Source organism: Lepidothrix coronata, unplaced genomic scaffold (assembly GCF_001604755.1).
Source record: "Lepidothrix coronata isolate B3197 unplaced genomic scaffold, Lepidothrix_coronata-1.0 Scaffold14, whole genome shotgun sequence".
Taxonomy (NCBI): Eukaryota; Metazoa; Chordata; class Aves; order Passeriformes; family Pipridae; genus Lepidothrix; species Lepidothrix coronata.
In genome coordinates this window covers 4,772,514-4,796,532 of record NW_016690194.1, presented here as the reverse complement: position 1 = coordinate 4,796,532, position 24,019 = coordinate 4,772,514, and the positions used below count along the sequence as shown (strand labels likewise).

Sequence of the window (24,019 nt, the reverse complement as noted above, 5' to 3'; positions counted from 1 at the left end):
GGAATCGAACCCGGGTCGCAGCGGTGAGAGTCCTGCACCCTAACCACTAGACCACCAGAGGCCCCCAATTGTTCTTAAAAGAGTGGGAAAAAAAAAAAGACTAACCATAGTTGTAATTTTGTGAGGTGATGATTACAAATGCAAGGTTTGCTCTGGCTACACTATCAAATGGAGGTCTTATTTTAGGTAGTGCTAATGAGGCAGTTCATGTGTCCTTCAAGGACTGAACAACATCCAGAAGGAGAGAAGGAAAGAAAAAAAATCAATCCAGCTTTCCCTACTACTACAAAAAAAGTTGTGAACTGGGAATTTTTCTTTGGCAAAGAGGCAGAGGCTTGTATGAGACAGAGTTCCTTCTCTGATGCCAATAGCTGGCTTTTATTAAATCATTGGGGTGCTTTGGTGTAGGCGCTATGTCCAAGGAATGCTTCTGGAGGACTTCTTTCTCCAATATTTTCAATCTATCATAAATTTGCTTTTCTGAAGATTGGATGTCTAATCTCAAAAATTTAATGATGTTTGTTTTCCTTCAAATCAAGCATTTAACAGCTGGGATTATTAAAGGGGAGGGGGAAAGTATGGATGAAAGAATCTTTTCTGTGTAATTATTTCTGGCAGGAAAATATATTTAACCATGTATGTCTATAAAGCACTGGTTGAGCAGTTTGGAAATAGTGTCTCATGATAAAATTATTCTTTAGTTTGCTGAAAGAGAGTAATGAAATAAAACACTTTGCTGAATGGGAAATGACCCAACACGATCCTTGAAGTTACAAAATTTCTTCAGTCAAGGCACATGGGAAAAGTGAGTGACTGTACTCCAATACTGGTAAAGACCAAATAGTTTACTCAGAAAGGAGTTACTGACCTGGTGCAGGTGAGCAAGGTGACTAATGGAAAGAAACACGTGTCATGAATTCTAAATTAGTAAAAGGTAGGAGACCTTTTTGTGCATCATGACCCTCTTGCAATCCATAATAACGTTTTTGAAGACCTGCAGTAGGTATTATGACAAGTGTCCTCTGAGGCACTAACAACACAATTCTGTGGTATGTCTATCAATGGTATCTATGGTGTATCTGTCATATATGTATGACAGTTCAAGTGCATAGCATGGTGAGGATTCCTCAGTTAGCCAAAAGTTTTCATCTAGGCCCTTATCACATCAGATTAGCATACAAGTTACACTGTCAGCTGGTTCGCTGTGAGATATTGACTTCATCACCATGACTGAGGGTCTTGCCTGTCAGGAGACATTATCTGTGATTTGCAGCACTTGTTGAGATTTGGTGTGCTTCAGAGATGATATTGCCAGACCACGGGCAATCACACAACTGGTTTGTGATTCTGGAATAATCCACACAATGATGGATCAAATTTCTGTAATATCTAGTCATGTATTCTACTCATTATGTAAGATCTTAGCCTTGCACATCACTCTAATAGCCTTTTCAATGGGTATTAATTCAGCAGTTAGAAAATCTCTCCCTCTAAGGATTACATTCCATGATCTTCCTTTTATTCCTCCTTTGTTCTCGTCCAGTGCATGTACATCCCACGTTATGCTTGCAGGCATTCATGCTGTATTTCCTCATGCTAGGAGAGGAACACGGGAATAACCCCAAGCTGGTGGGGGCTGTGGTGAGGAGGCCAGCTGAGGTGCCAGTATTAGTGCTTATACAGGTGATCCCCTGCCCTACTCATTGATTCTTTCAACTTGCCCTTCTCTGCTGTGGTCCTATATTCCCACTTCATGTGGAAAGGGTGTGGTTGTTCCTGCATGACCCTTACTGTGGTTGGGGTTCAACACATTCAGCTGAGCCCTGAAATGTACTTGTGAAGGGGTATTCTTGCAACAACCCTGTTGGTTATTTTTCTGTGAGCAGCTTAACTAAGCTGTGTCACACCACACTGATTCTCTCTTCTGCTTGTGCTCAGGGAAGGGTCTTATTTGCCTACAAATATTTTTCGTTGATCTTCTTTTTTAAAGTACTCCTTTTGTAAAATAAGGGCATGCTGTTAAAGATAGTATAGTTAAAAATTTGTACTTCCCCCCCGTGGCCTCAGAACATGGCCACCTCTCCTACAACAACTACAACTACAACTACCTCACCTTCTCTTCTGGTCTGCTTGTGATATGTTTATATTTTGCAAAAGTGCTCATTGGTTGAAACCTCAAGGGTCACCACCCCCTGGGGATTTACCATTTTATAACTTCAGGGGGAAAACTGTTTTCCCACCACCACAAATATGTAGTACTTTTTCTGGGTTTGCTGAACCCACTGAGAAGATTCAGTATTGTATGGGGCCTGGTATTGCATGGGGAGGATTGTTGACCATCACCTGTACTGAGGGACATTAGGTAATTTTGTCAAAATCCTGATTTGGCTTTTAGGTTGCTTTGTAGCTGGGGGCTGACAAGTCATCCTTGAAATCTCTCATCCACTTTCCTAGATGTGGTATGATGTCCAGGATGCAAGAGAGAAAGTAGAGTTAGCTTTGCAGAACAATGATGGATATTGAATAAAGCAATAGATTTGTTGACAGAAGGACTCAAATCCTTTTAAGAAATCAATAGTGCCTCAGATGGCATTGACTGCTGTGCTAATGGAAGCTGTTACCAGAAGTGAGCAGTTAATGCTGCAAGCCTTCTGTGAGGCCGCCACTTCAGGGACACAGAACCTAAATGGCTAAGTGTTGCCCATGTGCAGAGGGACAGAAAATGATGATGACCCCTGTAAATGAATGTCACATTTGTGGTTTCTTCAATGCTTGCCTGCCAGACTGGCAGAGGCTTTTGAGAACTGCAGTATGTGAACTATAAATATTTATCATTTGTAATTTACTCATGGGTCAGAGTAATTTACTTGCAGAACAGCACTGAGGTCAAGAACTGATTGTGTGAAAGCTGTTACTTGTCTTCACTCCTGCTGCCTGTAGAATAAAATTTTCATTTTCCATATATTTTGCCTTTAGGATAGTATTTATTGCATAAGACTGGCATTGTGTTATTTTTTCTGTGGTGTACTTATCTCTTTTACGCCTTCATCTTTTATTATTGGATCACTATCCTCATACAATAACCTCTAATTCAAGAGAGGGTAAAAAGATGCTCTTTTATGGACAAATCTGCCCATCTTTCAGAAGTGAATAGTGCAAAACTAAAGAAAAATAAGTTGCCTCAAATGATCCTCTTCATTTCCCAACTGAGTTAGCACGTAAGAGGAACTTGACAAGCATGTTTCTGACCTCATTGGAGCAGTAATTTCTGGTTAAATTTTCAATGACGTGTACATTTAGCCATGCAGTTTCATTTAAGATTGATAGAGCTTCCACAGCTGCATCCATACATTCAGCCTCGAAATTGCTCACCCCTTATTTCTTTTCTTCCCAGCATGGACATTCTTCTTTTTTCTTTCCCTTCTGTTTTATCTTTGAGATGCATTTGTATATTTGTTGCCCAAATGAAACAGTGACAGAGACTGATTTGTGGCTTCTTTTTACCTTAAGGTTTTTCTTACCTTAAGTATTTTCAAATACTTTAAAATAGTTTGCTGATTATAAGAGGAATCCCTTTTAAAAAGTTATAACATTTTAATTGAGGAATGAAACAGGCATGTTGTTCTTTATATTTTGAAGGCATTATGCAATGTCTAGTTCTTGTGAAACTTCTTCAGATATTCCTGTTGCTGTTTCCAAAGATGGAATAAAAATGGTAAAGAACTTGTCTGTGTATCTGTTTTGTGAGTATTTGCTGTAATTTGTAGTTTCATTGAATCCATAAATCTAAGGAGCCATAAGAAATTTGCACAGCGTGTTGAAGGTTGTCAGGGTTAGGGATGGCCCAGTGTTGCCAGCTTGGAGCTCAGCCTGTTCTACCTCACTGCTTTTGGTTGTTGCAGAATGAGGATTCTGTTCTTGATGTGGCTATTCAGGCAGAACTTTCATCAGGCAGAAAATTCATCTAGAAGATACTGTGAAACTCAGGCATTGCTTTCCTTCTCTGTGCCCTCAGCCCTCCTCCCTGTTCAGCTCCAAAGGGTTGATATTAAATGAGTCCCGTTTCCATGGTACATCCCCACTCCAAAAGTGATGCTTAGTGAATGTTTGTTGTGCTGCTGGAAACAAATGCAAATGTGATGACAGCTGGCTCAAAATTGACATGAGCAGAGAGTTGCTCCCAGATGTCCTTCTTATAGCCATACTTTTGTGCACGAGAGCTGACCCCATACTGAATTATAGAATAATTGTCGATGAAATGGAAGATATGTTCCTGTTGGGATTCAAGTTATTTCTCTCATGAAAAGCCTAGAAGAAATATGATCTCATCACTGGAAGAGGATATCCAAAGAGAATTCAGAAATATGAGATGTGGCAGTCAAAGACATAGCTTAGCTCTGTTGTTTTTTATAATTTTTGTTAAGTATTGTCAACAGAAGTATCTATTTCAGTTTCCAGTGCTTTTTGAATTACTTATTTTAGCCCTAGATGCACTTGTCCATTTTTCTGCCTAGGTTAGTTTTCATTCAATGGTGTTATTATGATTGTTCTTGAATACATGTATTTAATTCTTTTACATCCATAGGACTTTAAAATATGTTACATACTAGAGAAAACAGGCATAAAAAATCAGATACTATGCTTGCCTTGCCTGAGAGTCTGACTTTCCACTTATTTAAACAGAAATGCTGGATTAATTGTGGTTTTAAATTTTTTTTTTACATACATGGTATTATTTTTTATTTTTTAAATTCTTTTTGAGTGGCTTTACACTCAAGTAAGCACTTAATTATGTGACCAGCTTTACACAGAGGGTCACTGTTGGTAACTGTTAGCACAAGTAAAGACACTTACGGGATGAGGATTGAAATCCCCAGTACAAATAAATACTGTGTTTATGACTCTGCGCTGCTTCTTAGTAATGTCAGTGGCTTCCTAACAGAGATAAGCACAGCTGGCAGGACTTCAGTGGTTAGATAACAGAGCAGAAGCGTTGTGTTTAATCTGCTTGTGACTCTTGCTCTTCCTTGTGACAACATTCAGATAAATAGACACAGAACTCCACAGTGAAGCAAATGCAAATAAGGAAGACATTTCACTGAATGCAGGATCTGAAACTGCTATAAATGATTTTCTTCTCACTTTCAGATTTGTGAAGTGGTTACAAATGTTTTGTGGTCTCATTTTGCATCATTGGACAATGGTTAAATTGACAGAACAAGATACAATCTCCCTTGTTTTTTTAAGTTGCATAAAGAAATTAGGAATAAAAATAAGAAATCCCCACAGCAAGCACGGGATGGGGATAATGTGTTAGACTTAAACTGCTCAACAGCAACAAAGGTTGCTTGGATTAGTTTCTCTATAACAGAGAAATTACCAAGGAATTGTGTTAGTCATAAATTTGCAGAGTTGCAGAAATGGAAGCTGTAATAAGAGTGTCTGGTAGGTAAAATGAATCATTTATGCAGTGTCTTACTAAGGAAGAAACTCAGGTTGTCCTGTGAGTCCATCAATAGAAGACTCTGTATGAGCATGTGTTTTTGTCTTCTTGGAGTGGAGAATGTCCCTTGTTCTGCTTAATTCTTTTGCAACATCTGCTAGTTTAGTTTGATCTGTTTATGTTTCAATAGAAAACTTTTGACCCAGCTTAAAAAGCAGAGTTTAACAGTTATTTGTAAGCTGACCTTCTGTGTTCAGGGATTTTGTCATTTACATGGCATTATATCCCTTGCATGTGTGTTGGGGTTTGTTGTGGGATTTTAGTGGTATTAAGGTCAGATATTCAAATGCAGCCTTAGGAAAAAACATCCTCATCTTGTCTGTGCCAATTTATCTAAACAAATCAGGGAGTAATTCCTCAAATTATTTATAGGAATCTCCAAAAGCCTATTTTTGGTTGAGTTTGTGAAATGTCTACATTACAGGACTTTGTTTAAAGCCATTGTATAGATTACAAAAATCTGAAGGAAAATATATCTCAGTTGAGACAGATATCTTTCAATTAATGGATTTAGAAAAAAGTGGCTTGTTTAACATGATATTCTTTCATTGAAAACATTGTATTGATTACAATCCAGGACATTTCTTATCTCTTGCTCGCATACTTTTGTGACTCTTGTTTCTGCCTGCATACGTCTTCTGTATTGGAGAGTAGCTGATGACTTCTGGGTAAACTGTGGTAAAATTATCAAAGGTTCAAGCTGTGAAAATTTTAAAAGTATGACTTAATTTTTGCTCTTAGATTCCTCTTGTTTGTGGCTGACATGTGTCAGTAGTGTTTGAAAATAATGGTTTTTTTTAATGATGTATTTTTTCCAGGTTCTGACAAACATCCTAAAATGTGGTATTAAAAGTATTTTTCTGAATAGCTGCAAAGTACTTTTTTGATATAGAAGGGTCTGGGGATTGTTTCTGTTTGTTTGTTTGTTTGTTTAAATGGATTGCTTAATTGGAAAGCTACATGGCAAATGTCTGAAATTTCAGGGAACGTTTTATATTCATTATCCTGTGACCTAAATCCATTCCTCTGCTCTCTTGTGGATGACTGGCAGTTTCTAATTTAATTTATCCATATTCTTTCACAAATGAGAATAAACTTTGAATTTAATATATTCTTTTATAGTACGGTAATAAGTAGTAATATGTAATAAGAACATGGGAGATGAGAAAGATCATCAATTTCTAAGGATCAGGAGAATTTGGAGCATTGTTAGAGAAGTGTAGAAAGTGTTTATGTATGTTTTTTGTAGAAAACAGAATTATTAGCAATTGCCCATCATACTTGTCACACAATGTATTATGAATTCGGATTTGACATGCTGTGTTCCACATCAAGTATTTTCCTCTGTGGATCAACTAAGATCTGAGTTTTTTCAAATTTCAGGTATTTAAAAAGCATTAAGAGTGAAATGTTTGCCACAGTATTTCTTGTGAAAACACTCATTACATTATGTATGTGCCAATTTAGCAGCTTTTATACATCTTGAATATTATTTAATATCTGGTAGTGAACTGATGTGTATAGTAACCAAGGGTGAGATTATTAACTAGTCTCTCTTATTTATCCATGGCAGGCTTAAAGATTCCTAGAGCATGAATTTAGCTTGGAGGCTTTTGTTCGTTTGCTCTTTTTTGTTTGGTTTATTTCTATCGTCTATCTTCCAAGCAAGAAAACTAGGGCATCAATTCCTTTCAGAAAGGGAACACTGTTACTGAATTAAAAAACATCGTACTTGCCATAGCCTTCTATCAGCTTCTTCAGGAACTCAAAGAATTTGTGATTATTTAGTCAAGCAAAGACTTTTAAAATGAACAGATTAGAGTGCAAACCTGTAGAAATTAGAAGATTGTATTACTGAGTGTTCTTCCACTAACACCCTCTAATGTTGTCACATGAAAATATGACTAGTCTGGTTTCCTCATTTACAAATGAGATGGATTTCTTTCATGTGCTGTTGTTAGTAAAATCTGTTTTCATGTTTGAAATAACAGTCAATAGCTGTTATTTCTGAGTTCTATTTAGTTTGCTGTAGATTAATCTTAAAAATATGTGCAACTTAAATGTCATGTGTGTGTTCATGATTTTTTCTTTTGCCTCTGTAATGAAATGTCACTGTGCAATTTTGTCATAATGTTTTGATGGTCTCTCATAGTCACAAAACTTTGCAGACTATAAGCTTTTCAATTAGAAAACAGTTCATTGAGATGTGACTGTGTAAATGTAGACCTTTTTTGTCAGCCGCAGAATGACAGTTTTCTTTTTGCACTTTTCAGTCTTTGGTAGGACTTTGCATTTTGAGGAAAGTTTTCTCTATGTTGTCACTAGGCTGCCCAATACTTGTAACTGGGTACAGTACCAAATAAATGTCAGTGTGTTTGTTAACCATTCCTAATGACAAAGAAGTTAATTTTTTAATTTCTCAGGGATGGAAGGAAGCAATTACAGAAGGAGACCTTTGCATCTATGTAACACAGGAAAAGGCAGCAGTGCACAGTGCTAAGCACGAGGTTACATGAGCATGCACAGAATAGACAGATTGGATTAACATCCTTTGACAATGTCTGTTTAAAACAGGCAGACAATTTATAGAAATACCATGGTGCAGACAAGGCAAGAGATATCCTCCAGGCAAGAAGCAGAGTATGGAAAAGTATAGGACCTAGTGCAGGGTAAATATATAGGAGATAAAAGGTGGAAAAAGATAGGACTAGTGGAAGTAGATGGCTTACACAATAGGAATTGAAGCTAAGGCCTCCACAAGTAGGAAAAAGAAATCTGTAGAGAAACTAGTAATTCCATTGTGGCTGGAAGTGGATTCAAGAGGAGAGAAGGTCCATATGGCGGGGAATGCCTTGGCACACTGGAAGGGCAGTGCAGCCCTCTGTGAGTGGTTTAACTGAGGGTACTTTTTATTTAGTTATCTCTTTGTTTAGTGATGGAAATGAAAAGACAAGCAACGGTATCCACGTCAGAACTCCTTTTTAATTGTGAAGATAGGAAAAGAAAGCAGTTGTTCATGTATTATTTTCTAACTCTCCAGTCTTGAAGCATGTCTCATTTTTCCTGTGGGAAGCAGGTCTCACCAGAGAGTGGTGGACCTGAGGCCATTGCTTTCTCTGCCCTTTAGAGTATGACCTCAGACAGGTCATGGTGCTGGTTTTGTCTCAATTGCTTCTATGTGAAATGAAGATGATAACAATATCCAGTTTTGTAAATTACCTTGAGAAATACAAAAGCTTTCTCTCCGCTTTTGCTTGCCATTCCTGTTTATGGCTTAAATTGCCTGTTTTTAAAGAAAGGCTAATTAAGTAATATCTTTTATATAACATGATTGCATGTCCTGTGTACTTTCTATTCACCAGACATTAAAGAAGTGAGTTCAAGTTGTTTCATGTCAGCTAAGGATAGAACTCACTACCTAGTCCACAGCAAAGGTGTCTCAGTGTGGGACCAGGGTAGACAGACAGAGGGAAAAAAAAGTGCAGAGACCTGACACTACTGCATGGTAAAGCACCTTTGTCTGCTTGGAATGGGCTGGTTTAGGCAAAAAGGTTTAGCTCTGTGTTAATATTGACACAAATCACAATTTGGAAAAAAAGCCAAGCTGAACCCTCACATCAACTGATCAGAAGAAATGTGAAAATTCGTATAGGATCTCCATATTAGGCAGTAGATAAAGGAGAAATGAAACACAGTATTGGGATTGAAGAAAGCAGAAATAAAGAATGAAATTTTTTACCCAGAAGCAGTGAAAAAATGAAAACATCTCTTTCAGTCATTTGGGCATTTTTTCCTTGTACTGACTGCGAATTAAGGATCAGGTCTGTCTTGCTGTGGGCACTGTATAAAGATCCAGTAAGATACTCACTGCCAAAACTGCTTACAGACCTGGGGCATACAAAAAACCCACACACTGTTTTGAAATTCTATATGTAAGTGAGTATATGTTATACCATTATATCATCAAGTGGAAATATGATTACTAGTAGTATATTAAATATTATACATTTGTGGCTATTAGAGCAGCATGCGTTTTTCTGAGGTAGGAGTAGTAATGATATTTTCTTAACCAATGAATTTGTGAATATTCAGAGAGTGTATTAATCATTAATCTCCTCCATCTTTTAGAGAAGATAAATGGTTAAATCCTTGTCCTCATCTGAATAACAACAAATTTCATGTGCCATTTGCCTTGACACTTTGATTAGACTTTGTAGACAGCAAGTTCAGAATACTCAACATAATGTATCAATTATTTCTCTTTTTACAGAGGGAAACCAAAGGTCAGTTTCTTATAGATCACATCTGCAACTATTACAGCTTGCTGGAAAAAGACTATTTTGGCATTCGATATGTTGACCCTGAGAAGCAGAGGGTATGTATATGATCTCTGATTACATTTGCTTTTAAGTAATGCTAAATTGATTTTTTTTCAATAAACATGTAAATTCTCATGCAAAGTTATGTATCTCTAAGGATATATACTCTGGTCATAATCTGTAGATGTTCCTAAAGTGTCATTATTAATTTAATTTTCCCCTCAGTTCATCTATTCAGTTTCGGGTAAATTGATACATTCTGATTTGTGTAGTTCTCCTGGGCACTTGAGCTAGAAATAATCTATACGCATGAAACAGAATTAGCACAGAGTAGCTCTAGGCTCTGGCAGTGCAGTGGAATTTGGGATTTTTAGTTTTCTATAAGGTATGCTTCTTGGGATATGTAGGCAAAAATCCTATTAAGTTTAACAGCTAAAAGGAGAAAATCTGTTCCACTCATTACAGGTTGTATGGACTTAAAATCTGTAATACACAAAACAGACATGATTTGTCAAGTTGTGCGGATTCATCAGTTTGGTTCTCCCTGTGACCATCTTTGCATTTGTGCAATAAAATTTACAGGCCGGTGCTCTAGGTGTTTATGTGGGGAGTGATTAGTCATCTTTCCTAGGTGTAAGGTGGTCCTGTCCTGCAGGTGGTGTTTTATAGGGGATTTGCTACTGCTATCCCCTGCTTAGCTTCAGATATTTTTACTGTTTGAGAGTAGGAAAGAATGGTCAACACAGGAAGCAGAAGTCTTCAGACAGTGGAATTCAGAACTCCTCCTTTACTGTGTCATCCTGCTGGTCTCAAGATTAAGACTTAGATATGACTTTAAATATCTTGGGGACATATACTGGCATTTAATATCTGGAAACAATCACCAGTTTGAAACTGCTATAAGAGGAAAAAAACATTTTACTGGATATCTCTTGGTACACCCTAATTAGTTTTATCAAAAATCATCAGAATTTGGGAATCACCATCAGCTCAACCTTATAGAATTGCAACAGCTTTGTGAAGCTGCAGCAAATAATTTCCATTGCAACCCCTTTTAAAATGAAAATAATTAGCCGTTATTCTGACCAGTGTTCTTAATTCTGCACACTCATAGCAATTACAAAGGTGTTCACTTGGTTGGAATTGATGGGAAAATTAGGTGGAGTGCTAGATTAGACTATAATTAGGTAGAACTTAATGAATACTTCTGTTGGGCCTTTCTCTGACATCACTCAAAAATAGCTACAGAAAAGTTATTTTACTTAACAGCAGTCAAAGGGGTTGTTTTATTACAAAATAAAACTTTGATTTTTTTTTTTAGTCAGAATATTTTAAAAAAGTTATGCTTCAGAAAAAGACTCTAAGAACTCAACTCCATTGTGATTCTTATTATAGCCTACCTTACGTGGTTCCCGTATTTCAAATTCTCTGCAGTGTCTTATCCACCTCGACTATGCAGTTGTTTGTTTATATCTTATAGTATATCTAATTTGATGTTAAGTTTATGGAAGATTATAGCTTTTAAGGAAGCTAAAATTTTCTCTTGGTTAGCAGCAAAAGATAATTTTGAGAAACAAATTATGTTCTTACTTAAAAAATCTTAAGTCTTCATTCCCCTTTATATCGAACAACTGAGAATACTGTAGCCATCCTGAGTAGTAGAATGGCTTGTATCAACCATTATTAAATAAACTTATCAAACTTACATTTTCCATACATGCATTTTTAAATGTTCTCATGCTTTTAAGCAGATGGATAACTTCTCTTGGATATTATTTCTTTTTTTTAAAATTATCTTGTGAATTAGGACAGGCTTCATAAGGGATATTTCTTTATACAGACTCAAAAACTCTGATGATGAGTTGAAAGAAACGTATTTTTCTCTTATGTTACAATTCATCAAAATAAGCTATTTTTACGTGCTCTATCTTCTTCTATTGTCCCTTTGTCCTGTTTTGCTTGTTTTTTTCCTTTTTTTTTTTTTTTAAGATTGCACGTCTTAATATTTAAACATAAAATGCTTTCCCTCAGAGTGGATATTTCCTCTGCCACAGACTCCATCCTAAGGACTAAAACTTCAACCAGATGCTATAATAAAGTAATTTTGTTTTTATGTCATCTGGCTCTTCTGAATCTCTGATCCTGTAGAGGTTCACTTACATGAATCTTGCTTCTGTATACAGATGCATAAATACCTCTTACTCAGATGCAGAAGAATTTTGAAACTTCTGCAGCGGAATAGTGTTCCGATCTTTTTCTGATCTTAAAGTAACATACTAACCAGCGATCTCTTAGTAGTATAACAAGCATGAGACTTTATGAATAATTATGTCAGAACTTAGGCATTGTAGCTAGATAAAAGTTCATCAGTAAATGCCTTATGTCATGGTTTAGGAACAGCACTCCCCAGTTTAGTGTTCCCACTGAAAAGAAAGTGATAATTCATCCTGTACCAGTTAACAATGTGTATGACATTGTACTTCAGTGCCCCATAGACAAATAAAGATATGTGGGATAATGTATAAAATGCATAGTGGCTGGTCTGGTTTTAGTTCATGATGTGACTATGATAAATAATGATAAATTTATTTACCTTTTCTTAGGATTAAATTTCAGGAAAGTATTAATGTTGTTACATCCTAATGAGACCTCAACTATTCTGATCTAGATATCTGCATTTAAGAAAGGTCAATTTAACTGAGGAGGGAAAGAGGAAAGAAGGAGAAGCAGTATATATAGAAAGAATATAAAGAGAATGGAGAAGGTATTTATGACAGGATGTTAAGAAGGACATAACACATTTAGTGCTGGAAAACAAAGGCTAAGAAGATATGGTTATACATGCATCAGATTGTGAAGTAGAAAGAAAAAGAAAGTTTATGCAAGGGAGGTGCTTTCTTAAACTGGTGAGAGCTGCACTGTCTGGAACAACATAATAGAGGTAGTGGGGCAAAGTTTTTACACTAGATTTGTAAATAATTTTAAGAAAATTCTCTATAATTTTATGGAAGGAGTTTATATTAAATGCCGACAAAGATAGAGACTAGGCACCATCTTCTGAAGGTTCTTCCAAAATGCATGTAATAGGAGCTGCAACCAAAAAGCATAACTGTTTTTAGGAGACTTAATATTGATTCTGATGTAAGTAGCGTACAACTCATGGTGCTTTGCCCAGTTTCTTGGAAGTGCTGAAAGCCTCTGCTGTAGTTTATATTCAACAGCAAACAGTCTCTGTTTTTTTACAGAAAGGGTTATATCAATGATTCCAAATGAAACTGTCAAAATCATGCATTTAATTTTGGCTTTCAGTGAATTATTCTTGATTGGCTCTTTGAATAGTTAAGCTATATGACATAATAGTATATTATTATATAGTGTACACACACATACATACATATATATAAAATATTATGCATATTTACTCCTGTTGGCATTTAGGCTATTAGTGATACTTGCTCCCTTTTATTCATATGTAAATTTTTTTGTGCGAAGCTTTCAGAGTTGCTCCAAAAGCTAATTTACAATCCTTTTGTTTTGTAATTTATTGAGGGAGCCCAAGCAGGCAAAAATACCTGCTTTATTTCACCATAGATGTCTTCTTTCAGAGTGTGCTACCAAAATGTAGCATTTTGGCTTAGGAGTGTTGAAATGTTTGACTGAGTTTGAGAATTTAAAAAATTGACTGTTTCAATATTTCAGATGCTTCAAATGAAATATTTCAAAATTTCTGTTTAGAACATTCAGATGTAAAAAAAAAGTAGATAATTGAGCTAATTGTCTTATATTGGAACAAAATTTTGAAATGTGGGAAAACACGTTGTTTTTATAGGTTATTTTTCAAGTGAGTTATAATGTATACACTCCTTTTTCCCCTCAGTCCCACTTTTATAACAATCCTTTCCTATTACATAAGTAAATGTGTGTGTATCTTTTGGGTGTACTTAAACTTTTAAAAATTTTCTATAGTTTTCCATTTTCTATTCCAGAACAGAAAAGAAATCCTGGGAGACACAAAAGAAGGAGGCATGGGAGACACAAAAGAAGGCATAGCTTTTTTTGTATCTTTGGGTATATGGGAGAGTAATAATGACAATGACATCAAATTATCTAGCAGTTAAAGACTCTAGGTTCTACATCATATCTACTGTTTTATCTTTTTGCATCACATTTGGACGTTCCTTTAGGAATACTGTGCCTTAGGATATATTCAAAAATGTCAAGACTATCCTAGTAGTATGTAGTAAATTGCAGAATGCCATTTTATGTGTAATGATATTCCACTGGGAACAGAGGAGTTCCTAATGTTCATATTTAACTGTCGATTTTTTCAGGTGGATTTCTGAGAAAACTAAGTATTTGCGATCACATTGCCTTTCTCCCTGACTCTCAGCTGTAGTAACTTTTTAAGCCAGTTTTAGTCAGATTTGACTAGGGAAGTGATCATGACTCTGTATGCGGCATTGATGAGGCCATACTTCTAGTGCTGTATTCAGTTTTGGGTCCCTCACTTTAAAAAGGACATTGGGGTGTTGGAGTGTGTTCAGCAAAGTGCAACAAGGCTCATGAAAGGTCTTAAAAACATGTCTTGTGAGGAACAGGTGAGGGAGCTGGGTTCGTTTAGTCTCAAGAAGAGGAGGCTCAGGGGAACCTCATCACTTTCTACAACTACCTGGAAGGACATTGCAGTGAGGCAGGGGCCGGTCTCTTCTACCGTGTCTGCAGTGAGAGGACAAGAGGAAATGGCCTTAACCTGAGGCAGGGAAGATTCAGATTAGATATTAGGAAAAATTTGTTCAGTCTTAAGGTGGTCAGGTGTTGGAATAGGTTGTCCGGGGAGGTGGTGGAGTCACCATCCCTGGAGGTGTTCAAGAGGCATCTGGATCTGGCCCTGGGTGCTGTAGTGGTGTAGGGGTTACAGAGGCAGGGCTGGGTGGACGACTGGACTGGATGGTCTTAAAGGTCTCTTCTAACCTCTAATGATTCTGTGATTCTATATAGTTCTCAAATGTTAGGTTCCTGTGTGGTTACAAGAAGGTAAACTGCAAGATGGTGGTTAGAACCCCGTTATTATTCTGACTGTGGGAAATGCTGTAGGGCAAAGCCACTCCAGGAAATCTAGAAGGAGTTGAAACAGAGACACAGTAAGAACACAGAAACCATCATTTGGAGCTTGCACTTTTTAGTAGTTTCAAACAGGAAACACAGATGGAGGAGCTGTTACTGATTCTCCTACTCAAGGAACTACTTACTGGTATATTTTAATGTATTAGATATTATATTGGGGCCAATTACCACACTCTTACCCTCGAGGAAATGCAGCATGGTTTATTCTGTGCCAGATACCCTGGGTTGACTGAACATCCTTTTTTTGGTTTTTTTTTGAACTGGTATGAGATGAGAATAGAATGATACAATGCATCTGTTCAGCATCTGTCACTAGAGCTGACACTTGTTGAAGGAGGTCATTGGTATTGAGGGCAATGGAAGATTGAACTGAAGGAAGATATTAGTGTGGTGAAATATATTCTTTAAGTCTCTTCAGGAGGACACCTGAGCAGTGATTTAAAGTTGGAAATATGTATTTCCTTTTTTTTTACCCTCGGTGGGTTGGTCTGAACACATGCTTATGATTATGTTTTTGAGTGTGAAAGTATGAATTGGTAGTTAGGCAGAAATACCTTGAAAGTACCCATAGGATAGCTTGGAAGTGTTATGAAAAGGCTTTGTAGGACCCTGAAGCAACTGTGAAGTCTAAACTGTCACTGTAGAAAGGTTTGAGACCTTAAGCATTAAGATGCTTTGCCATGTGGATGTGCTGCAGAGCTGTCTGGGAGCAGCACAGCAATGCAGTGGTTTTCTGCCTGGCATTATGAAAACAAAGCTTCTGAATCAGTGAAACTGCTCTGTGAATACATTCTCTCTGTGCAGTTGATCTTGAATGGTGGCTCTGAGTACACCAGGATTTTCTGACTTCCCCAGAGCACAGAACCTGGCTTGGTGCATTGCTAGAAAGATGATACTGTGCAGTATGAATTAGTCGATATGTCTGCCAGTTTCCCTCTAAAGAACTGAGATACAATTCTCGTTTTGCTCTCAATCTTAAACGTGGTAAAAACTGCTGGGCAATTCTAAACAGAGAGAGCTTTTTTGTCAGATTGCATGTTTATTTCACTAGTAAGGCTGATGGGGAGACCCATTTGGATTCTAGAGTACATCACTTCCAGTTTACCTAGGCAGAATATTTATTTAATCTCATAACCTAAGCTGAGAATGGTGAAGGTTGGGAGAAAGACACACCAGATAATTTGCAAGCTCAGCTTAATGAAGTTATGTCTTTGTGTAATGAATCATAAGGCTCCATACAGCTACGTGAAAAGATATGTCTGGAAGCTCTCTATTTTCTTTGAAGGGGTAGAGCAGAAGTATTATAGACTGAACACTAGAGTGACTGAGCCACAGATAAATAAAAATTTTAGTCCTTCTCCATCCATATGAATCTTTCCTCCAGGACAGAGTTATCAAAGAAGTTACATGTGTTTGCATAAAGTCTTGCTGTGACACTGTTTGATGTTCAGGTCATGCTGGTTCAAAAAAATATAGTAGAACTAGAAAAGGAACCAAGAAGGCCATGAGAATTATGTCAAATAGGAAAGGATTTAATACAAAAAGAGGTGGATTAGACTCGAATGATACAGCTAGGAAAAGAGGTGAGTGAGAGAGAAGGAGTGAGAGCAAGAGAATGAGCAAAAGTGAATGAGAAAGATATGACGTAAAATGCCTTGGAGGAAGTGATCAGGGAAAGAATGCCCTGTAATTCTTACAGCAGAACTGAAGCACAAATAAACTATAAAGCAATTGGTATTGAGAAACAGTTTTAAAATACCATACCCAGTCATAAAATTCATGGTAGCTGTCAAAAATATGAAAAAAGTATTAAAAGTATTAAAATAGGAGTTTAGACAAATTGGTGAAAGTCTACAATGACTTACAAAAAAATTGTAATAGAGGCTGGTGTAAAAGGCCCAGTGAGCCCTATGGGAACTATTGCTCTTGCTCTTTTCCCAAATGTTTGCTTCAGTCCATTTTCAGGGACAAAGTGCTGAATTAAATGGTAGCTTGCTTTTACCAGAGGAGTTGCATTCAGGTACTAAACAAGAATTGGGCTGAAATGAATATTTGTGTGAAGTGAATATATATATTTATATACACTTAATTCAGCAGAAATGCTACTAACTGAAATATTTTGTGTGAAGATTAATAAACTTGTAAAATAAACAATTCTGCAAGCTATTTTGATAAAAACAAAGATTTTTTTTCCCGTCAATTTGTGAACTGTTGTCTCTGAGCATGTGGTGGCTCATACATACATCAATATATGCAGAATTTATGGCCAGATGTTCAGCTGATGTAGAAATTATGGATAAGTTGAGCTCTCCAACATATAGCATTGGTGTTCCTCTGAATATTTTAGTGTGGAAGGATTAACAGAGTGATAATTTGGAAATTTGTTTAATATATTCCAGTTCATAATCATACAAATTATTCTGTTCTAGTATATTCTACTATTTCTGAATCAGATTAATTTTTGTGATAGTGATGTACCTTGTTTGCTCCTGCTTAGCATACCACTAAATAGAGTCAGTGTCCTGATTTTGGGAGCAGTACAGAGGAGCAGCTCTGTTGCTGCATCAGAACAACATTGATATTCTTGGTATAAAGGTTCTTAAACCCATGAAAAAATGGTGTCAGGCTCAGCGCATGAAGAGGGAGACATGCGGTGTGCCCTGGGTCATTTGGCATCTGTTGTGCCTGTATAGAGTGGGCATCCAATTAATTTCCCTCTCAGAGTTTCCATCAGCTTTGGATACTGTTACTTTATTTTGTTTGTTCATTTGTTTTTGTTTTTTTTTTCCCAGGCTATAACCTGGTCCTTTAGCCTCACTACCTTGAGGCTAAAGAAAATTTACTTTAATTATGCTCTCCATTAAAAGAAGAGGTTAAGTATTAATTTTCAAGATTAATATAGGGTTGAAGTTTAAATAAAATTAATTTTATTTGGCTAAGTATTACTTGTCAAGGGAGATTTAAATATTCACAATATTTGGCCACTTTTGTTTGCCCCTTCATAACTGCTTCTCAGGGGACTAAATCAAAAAACCTCTTGGCTTGGAGGAGGGGAGACTTTGAGGATGGTGAGACACTGACAGAGGTTGCTCAGAGAAGTTGTGCGTGCCCTATCCCTGGAAATGTTCAAGGCCAGGTTGGATGGAGGTCTAAACCACTTGGTCTAGTGAAAGGTATCCCTGGCCATGGCATGGGGGTTGGAGATAGATGATGTTTAAAGTCCCTTCCAACTCAGGCCATTCTATGATTCTATGGCTGCGTCCTCTTTCTTCACCATTTCTAATTCTTAAGCCCTTTACCCTGTGCTCTATTGAGACTATGCTCAGTCCTCTCAGAGCTTTTCAGTGAATGGCTTTGTTTGAAACAAATTGTTGGCTGAAGTCCCTTTACTAAAAGCACATCAGTGTTTGTGGAGTTAAATTGACTTTCCAGAATGGTGCTTTTACCCTTGCATGGTGTCCTTGCTCACCATGAGCATTTGCTATGAAAGCTGATACCACATCAGCTGCTCAGCATTTGTGGGTAAGCAGGAACACACCTGGCCTCGCTAATGACCACTCAGTGCCACTTAAAGGCTGATCAGAGGTGAAGGCTCTATTTACAAAGTAAAGATAGCACCAGTCTGAAACGCAGCATGCAATCACAATGAAATGTAAGTCAGAAGGCAATCCTCAGCATATTTTATGATTCTAGCACCAAAAGTGATACCCAGAATAGTTATCTTACTCACCACTGGCACTCGAAGCACCAAGACTCGTTAGGTTTCTCATGACTGACCTTGAAGATCTCTGGGTATCTTTCTCTTTGCCTTCTGCTTCTGTGAGGACATCTGTCTTGATCACTGAGGTACCCAGTGGCCACCCAAATCTCTTTTGGCAAAAAGATTAGAAATTAGTAGTACTGAACGTGAATGCTTGGTAATATGTGTTAGCTGGATTAGGATTCAAACTGTTCTTCCCCATTGGGCAACAACCATGTTGCTAACATGCTCTCAGTGAAACAAGAGGCTCAGCCCCTGCAGAAATTATTTCTGATAATTGTTAAGTACTATCACATATAAAGCCAACCTGGTTTGGGATTGTAAACCATCATCCAATTAAAGCAGCCTTTATGGACTACAGTGTCAAATACATGAGGCAAAAAATGAAACTGTATAAAAGTTTTGGAGGTTTTTTTCTCTCCCTAGTTTGCACATTTTACTGCTAGTAGAGGAATGAAAGATTCTTGTATCTAGCTCCAATTTTACGTCTGACTAGTTTTGTTTGTTTTATTTGTCTTATGAAGTGTTAGTCTTACAATAAAGAGTGGAAAACAGCTATGAACTGTTCTCACAGGTGGAGTGGCATACAATTTTAATGACATTTCTTTGCTGTTGAACATGTAAAATGCTTCTAAAATTTGTCCTGACAAGCAAACTCAAAATGTTTTATTTTCCTTTCATCAGATATTTTTTTTTTTTTTTTACTTTTTCAGGAAAATTGTTAAAAAATATTGCTACATAAAAAAAGCATTTTGGAAAACCAGACACTTTTCAAGTTAAAGTTTCTGCAGAAACCCTTTGATTGATTTATGGGAACCTTAATCTGGTCCTAGCTATAACAGCTAATTAATCTTGGAATAAATATAGCCTGGACACTCTATAGCAGAGATAAGGCACATGTATTAATTATTAATAGTCAATGCTGTAAGGCTGGAAGATAAGTAAGTATTCAGGGAAAAATCTTTCCTAAAACTCAAACTGAAATATTCAAACAAATATAGGTGTGGCTATTTTCAGAAGCATTAGCTATGACTAGACGTTTATCTTCCTGTGACAGTCAGTGAGCATTAAGCACCTAATTGCTGTGTCTTTGAAAATCTCCACAAATTATAAAGTAACTGATCAGTTTTCTGGAAGATTCAGCTAAATTGTGTGCACATTTGCAATCTTACACCAACTGAAGGTCACCACAGAAATCTGAGCTTCTTAAAAGTGCCTGTCAGTACCGTGACCTCCACAAGCAAGTACACTGCTTAGTTGTTCAGTGTTTTTCAAATCAGTTTTTAACCCATGAAAGTCAGGTATTAGTGAAACATGTTTGCTTTTAGACATGTTAGGTAAATCTGCGTTCCTGGGGTTTTGGTGCACTGAATGGGGGATTTCATCCATGTCTCCGCTCTTTCCTTTTTCGTATCGTGAATTATGAAGGTTTCATATTTGCAAATTGACTTTTTTTACTTCTGACTTTTTAGAATAGGTAACTGACTTTTTCAAACAGCTCTAAATGCTGATCTGGTCTCTGCTTATATTTCAGATTGGTCTTTCAAAAAATATAATAAAATGGTGTTGTGCTTCTGCTATATGAAAATAGTGAATACCTCTAAACTCTCAGTTTCCTGGGAGCAGTACATCATGACTCAGTGTCTAATTGATTCTTTGCTGTCTGAATCTTCAACTAGGGCTGCCATGAGCCTGGCTGAGGTGGAGTGTATGCGTGAAGAGGTTAAGGAAAAAAAATTTTCATGTCTGTGTGTCTTGACTGGTTTCTTATCTGTTAATTCATTCTGGATTATGTATCTATAAAGCAGTGCAGAGTGTATAGGATTTCTTAAATAAGGTTGCCTTTACATTTTTATGATCAATGCTCACCACCCATTATTCAGAATGAAATATATCAATAATGTATATGTAAAATCTAAAAAAGGAATGAAATGAGCTAGATATTTCTAGTAGGTCAATGAAACAGTCATTGCTGCCTCAATTCTGTTTCTCTCATCTTTTCTCCAAAAAAGAGAGATACTGGGAAAAGGAAATAGGTAAAGAAATGGTATAGGATGGGTTTTTTGTTGTGGTTGTTGTTTGGAGTTTGGGGTTGTTGGGTTTTTTTGTGGTGTTTGTCTTCTAAATATTGGGGTTCCATATCAGTCTCTCAGTGATAAGTGAACTTCAAACAGAAGTATGTTTCAGTGCTTATCTCCAGTACTTCCGTAAACTTTAAGCAAGAGTTTCTAAACTGCAGAGATTTGAAAATATTCTTTCCAAGGTATTTGTCTTATTGGAAGTTCTGTTTCAGAAAACTAATTTATAGTCATCCTGACTTTGACTGAACTCTTGAGATATCATAATTCAAAAAACAATAATTTTCTGGCAGCTCCTACAGCTCCTCCAAATATATACCCTTGACCTTTCTTTGTAGAAGAATTACTCTAAGTTATGAGGAAAAATGGTAGCTGATGCAGGATATTTTAAGTATTACTTATGTTTTAATAAATGGTAGGTTTTCTTTTTGCAGTAAACCACAGGCTTTTAGAGATAGAATGAAAGGGTTAAAAATGAAACCCCTTAGTGCAAGGCCTTCCCTTATTGAAGCTGAATACTACGCCTTTTGACCAGCTGCGTCTGCAGCACAGATCTCATTTTAGTGTGGAGATTTTTTGCTTACTGGAAAAATCCTCGTACAAAAGCTGTTGGCTGTGGTCAGAAGTGGCACTTGAATATCAGCATGTTCTTTTGTCTATCAAAACATCCTCCTGAATGGTTCAGCTACTGTTAGCAAGGGATGCGCTAAAGCTCTTAGCTAGAATGTGAGCCTAGATTTTCATTACTGAAGAATCTGAGTTTATTTTCCAGGAGAATAAAAAAACCCACACCAAACCCAACCAAACAAAAAAAACCCTTTTCCTGCCATCACTCTTTTACTGGAAAGTTACGCACCTACTGGTAAGCATCCATATCTCTCTGTTGAGCACTGACTGTCCATATTGTGAACATTTCCTGGAAAAATGTGCTCTTTTTCCCTTCAGATTTTTAATTATTGCTAGAAGACAACAATTACTTCTGTCCTGAGGGTTTTGACTGAGAATAAAGTACTTATACATGCTTTAGTTATAAGAACTGTAGAAGACAGCATTAATGAACAGATCCTGTTAAAGTTTCTGAATAGTCTATTCTGCTGTCCAATACGATCGTTCTTCTAGAAAAAAATTACTTAAAGTGTAAGATTGACATGTCTGCTCCAAGCTTAGCACTAGAGCCTGTCACCTTCAAATGCATCTTTGAAATATTTTTCTTATTTCTACATCAGCTACATCCATCTTATAGGCAGTGGTGACATCAAGTGTGCTTGTACAATGCAATTCTTGTATAGAGGTGCTTTTCCCATTTATGTATGTCTCAGTGAAACAAAAATCCTATTTCTCATTTTTGGTAACAAACAAGGATATTTTTGTCTACTGCCATCCGTATTAACCTCTGCTCTCTGCTTTGCCTTTCCAGCACTGGCTTGAGCCTAACAAGTCCATCTTCAAGCAAATGAAATGTAAGTGTTTAGAGCTCAGGTTTTAAAAATTATTTTGAAATGTCCAAAGGTTTTCTTTTGCTTCCATGCAGGAATTTAGACTCTGTTTCATTTGTTTCTTGGTGCAAATAGGCCCTTCATGTCCTATCCACAGTCCTAAAAGCTCCATGCTATCTTCATTTCACCATCTCACAGTGTGCTGTGCTGCATATCAAAAGCTTTTCCTTACTGCTTAAGGCTAGTGCCGGAGGCCAGCAGGCATTGTGTGGAGTGGGAGATCTAGTGGGAAAACCTGTATGTTCAGGCTTTCGTTTTCAGTCAGACACAATCAGCCACTGGGAGATGGCAATAAAAAATGGAGCGTAGCAATTTGCTTCTGGGTCTTTTCCAGTTTTCCTTCTTCCTGCTGCCCCTTGCTTCCTGACAATGCAGAGAAAGGGTTTGAGATAATTTTTATAGTCCAGCAAACTCAAGTACTGTGAGCTAAGTGGTTAGCTCCTGCCACATGTAGGGGGAAAATTATGATCATTATTTTAAAAAGTGTCCTCAAAATAGGAATTTGTTATTTTAATTATCCTTTTTAAAGGTTGCAGTCTAGTTTATCATTTCCATTAAACAGGACAACTGTGAAGACCTCTTCAGGAAACAGAACTACTTTGGTACTCAAAAGTTTATATCCAACAGTAGAAGACAGTTTATTTGGCAATTCTGGAGACTTGACTTAGTTCCTTGGAAGTTTTGTCTTAGCTCTTATCTAACTATCTACTTAGTTTATTAAATGAAGGAGAATTTACTCACATATGCTTTGTATATAGTTGTTTTCTGTTTTAAGCATATACACAAGGTGCCTTTTGTGTAGGAGATAATGTATTTACTTTAAAATGTGACAAGGCTTAAGATATTTTCCAATACGCAAAACCAGTAAATGCTGGATGTTGACTGGGATACTTAAAAAAACTCTTCCATTAATGCAGCAGTAGTATATATTGCAACATGTGCAATATACACATACACATGTATACCTGGCATATTCAGTGTGAACTGGTGTTTAGCTAGCTGGAGTGTTATCCAGTAAAAATAAGAATGGCAGTAAAGTTCAAGAATGGCAAACAAAAAGTAGGTCATGCTCCTCAACAATGCTAGTGAAGGAAAAAAAAAGAGGAACTGTACTAACTAGAAATTATCTTAATATCTTTCTTCCTTTCAGTATGTATCAGAAGTAGAACAGTTTTCTGAATATATTATCTAAACTGCATTTGTATCACTGCTTCCACCCAAGACAGCATAAGAGCTTATTCTTCTTGTTGCATTTTGCATAGCAACATATTCAGGAGCTCTGCCAACAGAGGCACTGAGAGTGTTTTGATTTATTCAAGACAATTCTACCTGCATATAGATGTTGCCTAGATGTGAGAGATGTCAGTCCAATAATTCCATAGATGTAGTGATGTGATGGTCTAATCAGAGGACATGTGTGGCTTTTGTGATAGAATCCTAATCAGAACTCTAAAAACTGAAAAATGAACGCATAGCAAAAAAAGCTAAATAAAATGCAGCTAGCATGAGGTTATTTATCATTATGAAAAGGTCTTAAGAAAGCAGAAGAGGAGAATGAGATGCTAACAGGAGTTCTGTTATCAGCCTTAGATTTAGGACACGATATTAATTATGTGATTGGCAACTTCAGTTTAATACTATTGTAACTTAACTTTTTGTTTTGTCACAGATGAAGGACCTCAGTTGCTACAATAACCACTTAAGGAACAAAATAAAGATATATATATATATATATATAT

At 36.8% G+C, this 24,019-nt stretch overlaps 1 protein-coding gene across 3 annotated transcripts in view; it reads left to right on the top strand.

The window, feature by feature from the left end:
* FRMD3 (FERM domain containing 3) overlaps positions 1–24,019 on the top strand; it is a 155,815-nt gene that overhangs the window by 72,832 nt on the left and 58,964 nt on the right. For 2 of the 3 annotated variants that reach the window (XM_017806175.1, XM_017806170.1), the window contains exons 2-3: positions 9,774–9,878; positions 22,202–22,244. In XM_017806175.1, the coding sequence (XP_017661664.1) occupies positions 22,238–22,244 (7 nt within the window). In that variant the 5' untranslated portion in view covers positions 9,774–9,878; positions 22,202–22,237. Of the gene's footprint in view, positions 1–9,773; positions 9,879–22,201; positions 22,245–24,019 lie in introns of those variants that run through there. The other variant, XM_017806173.1, reaches the window with a different exon arrangement.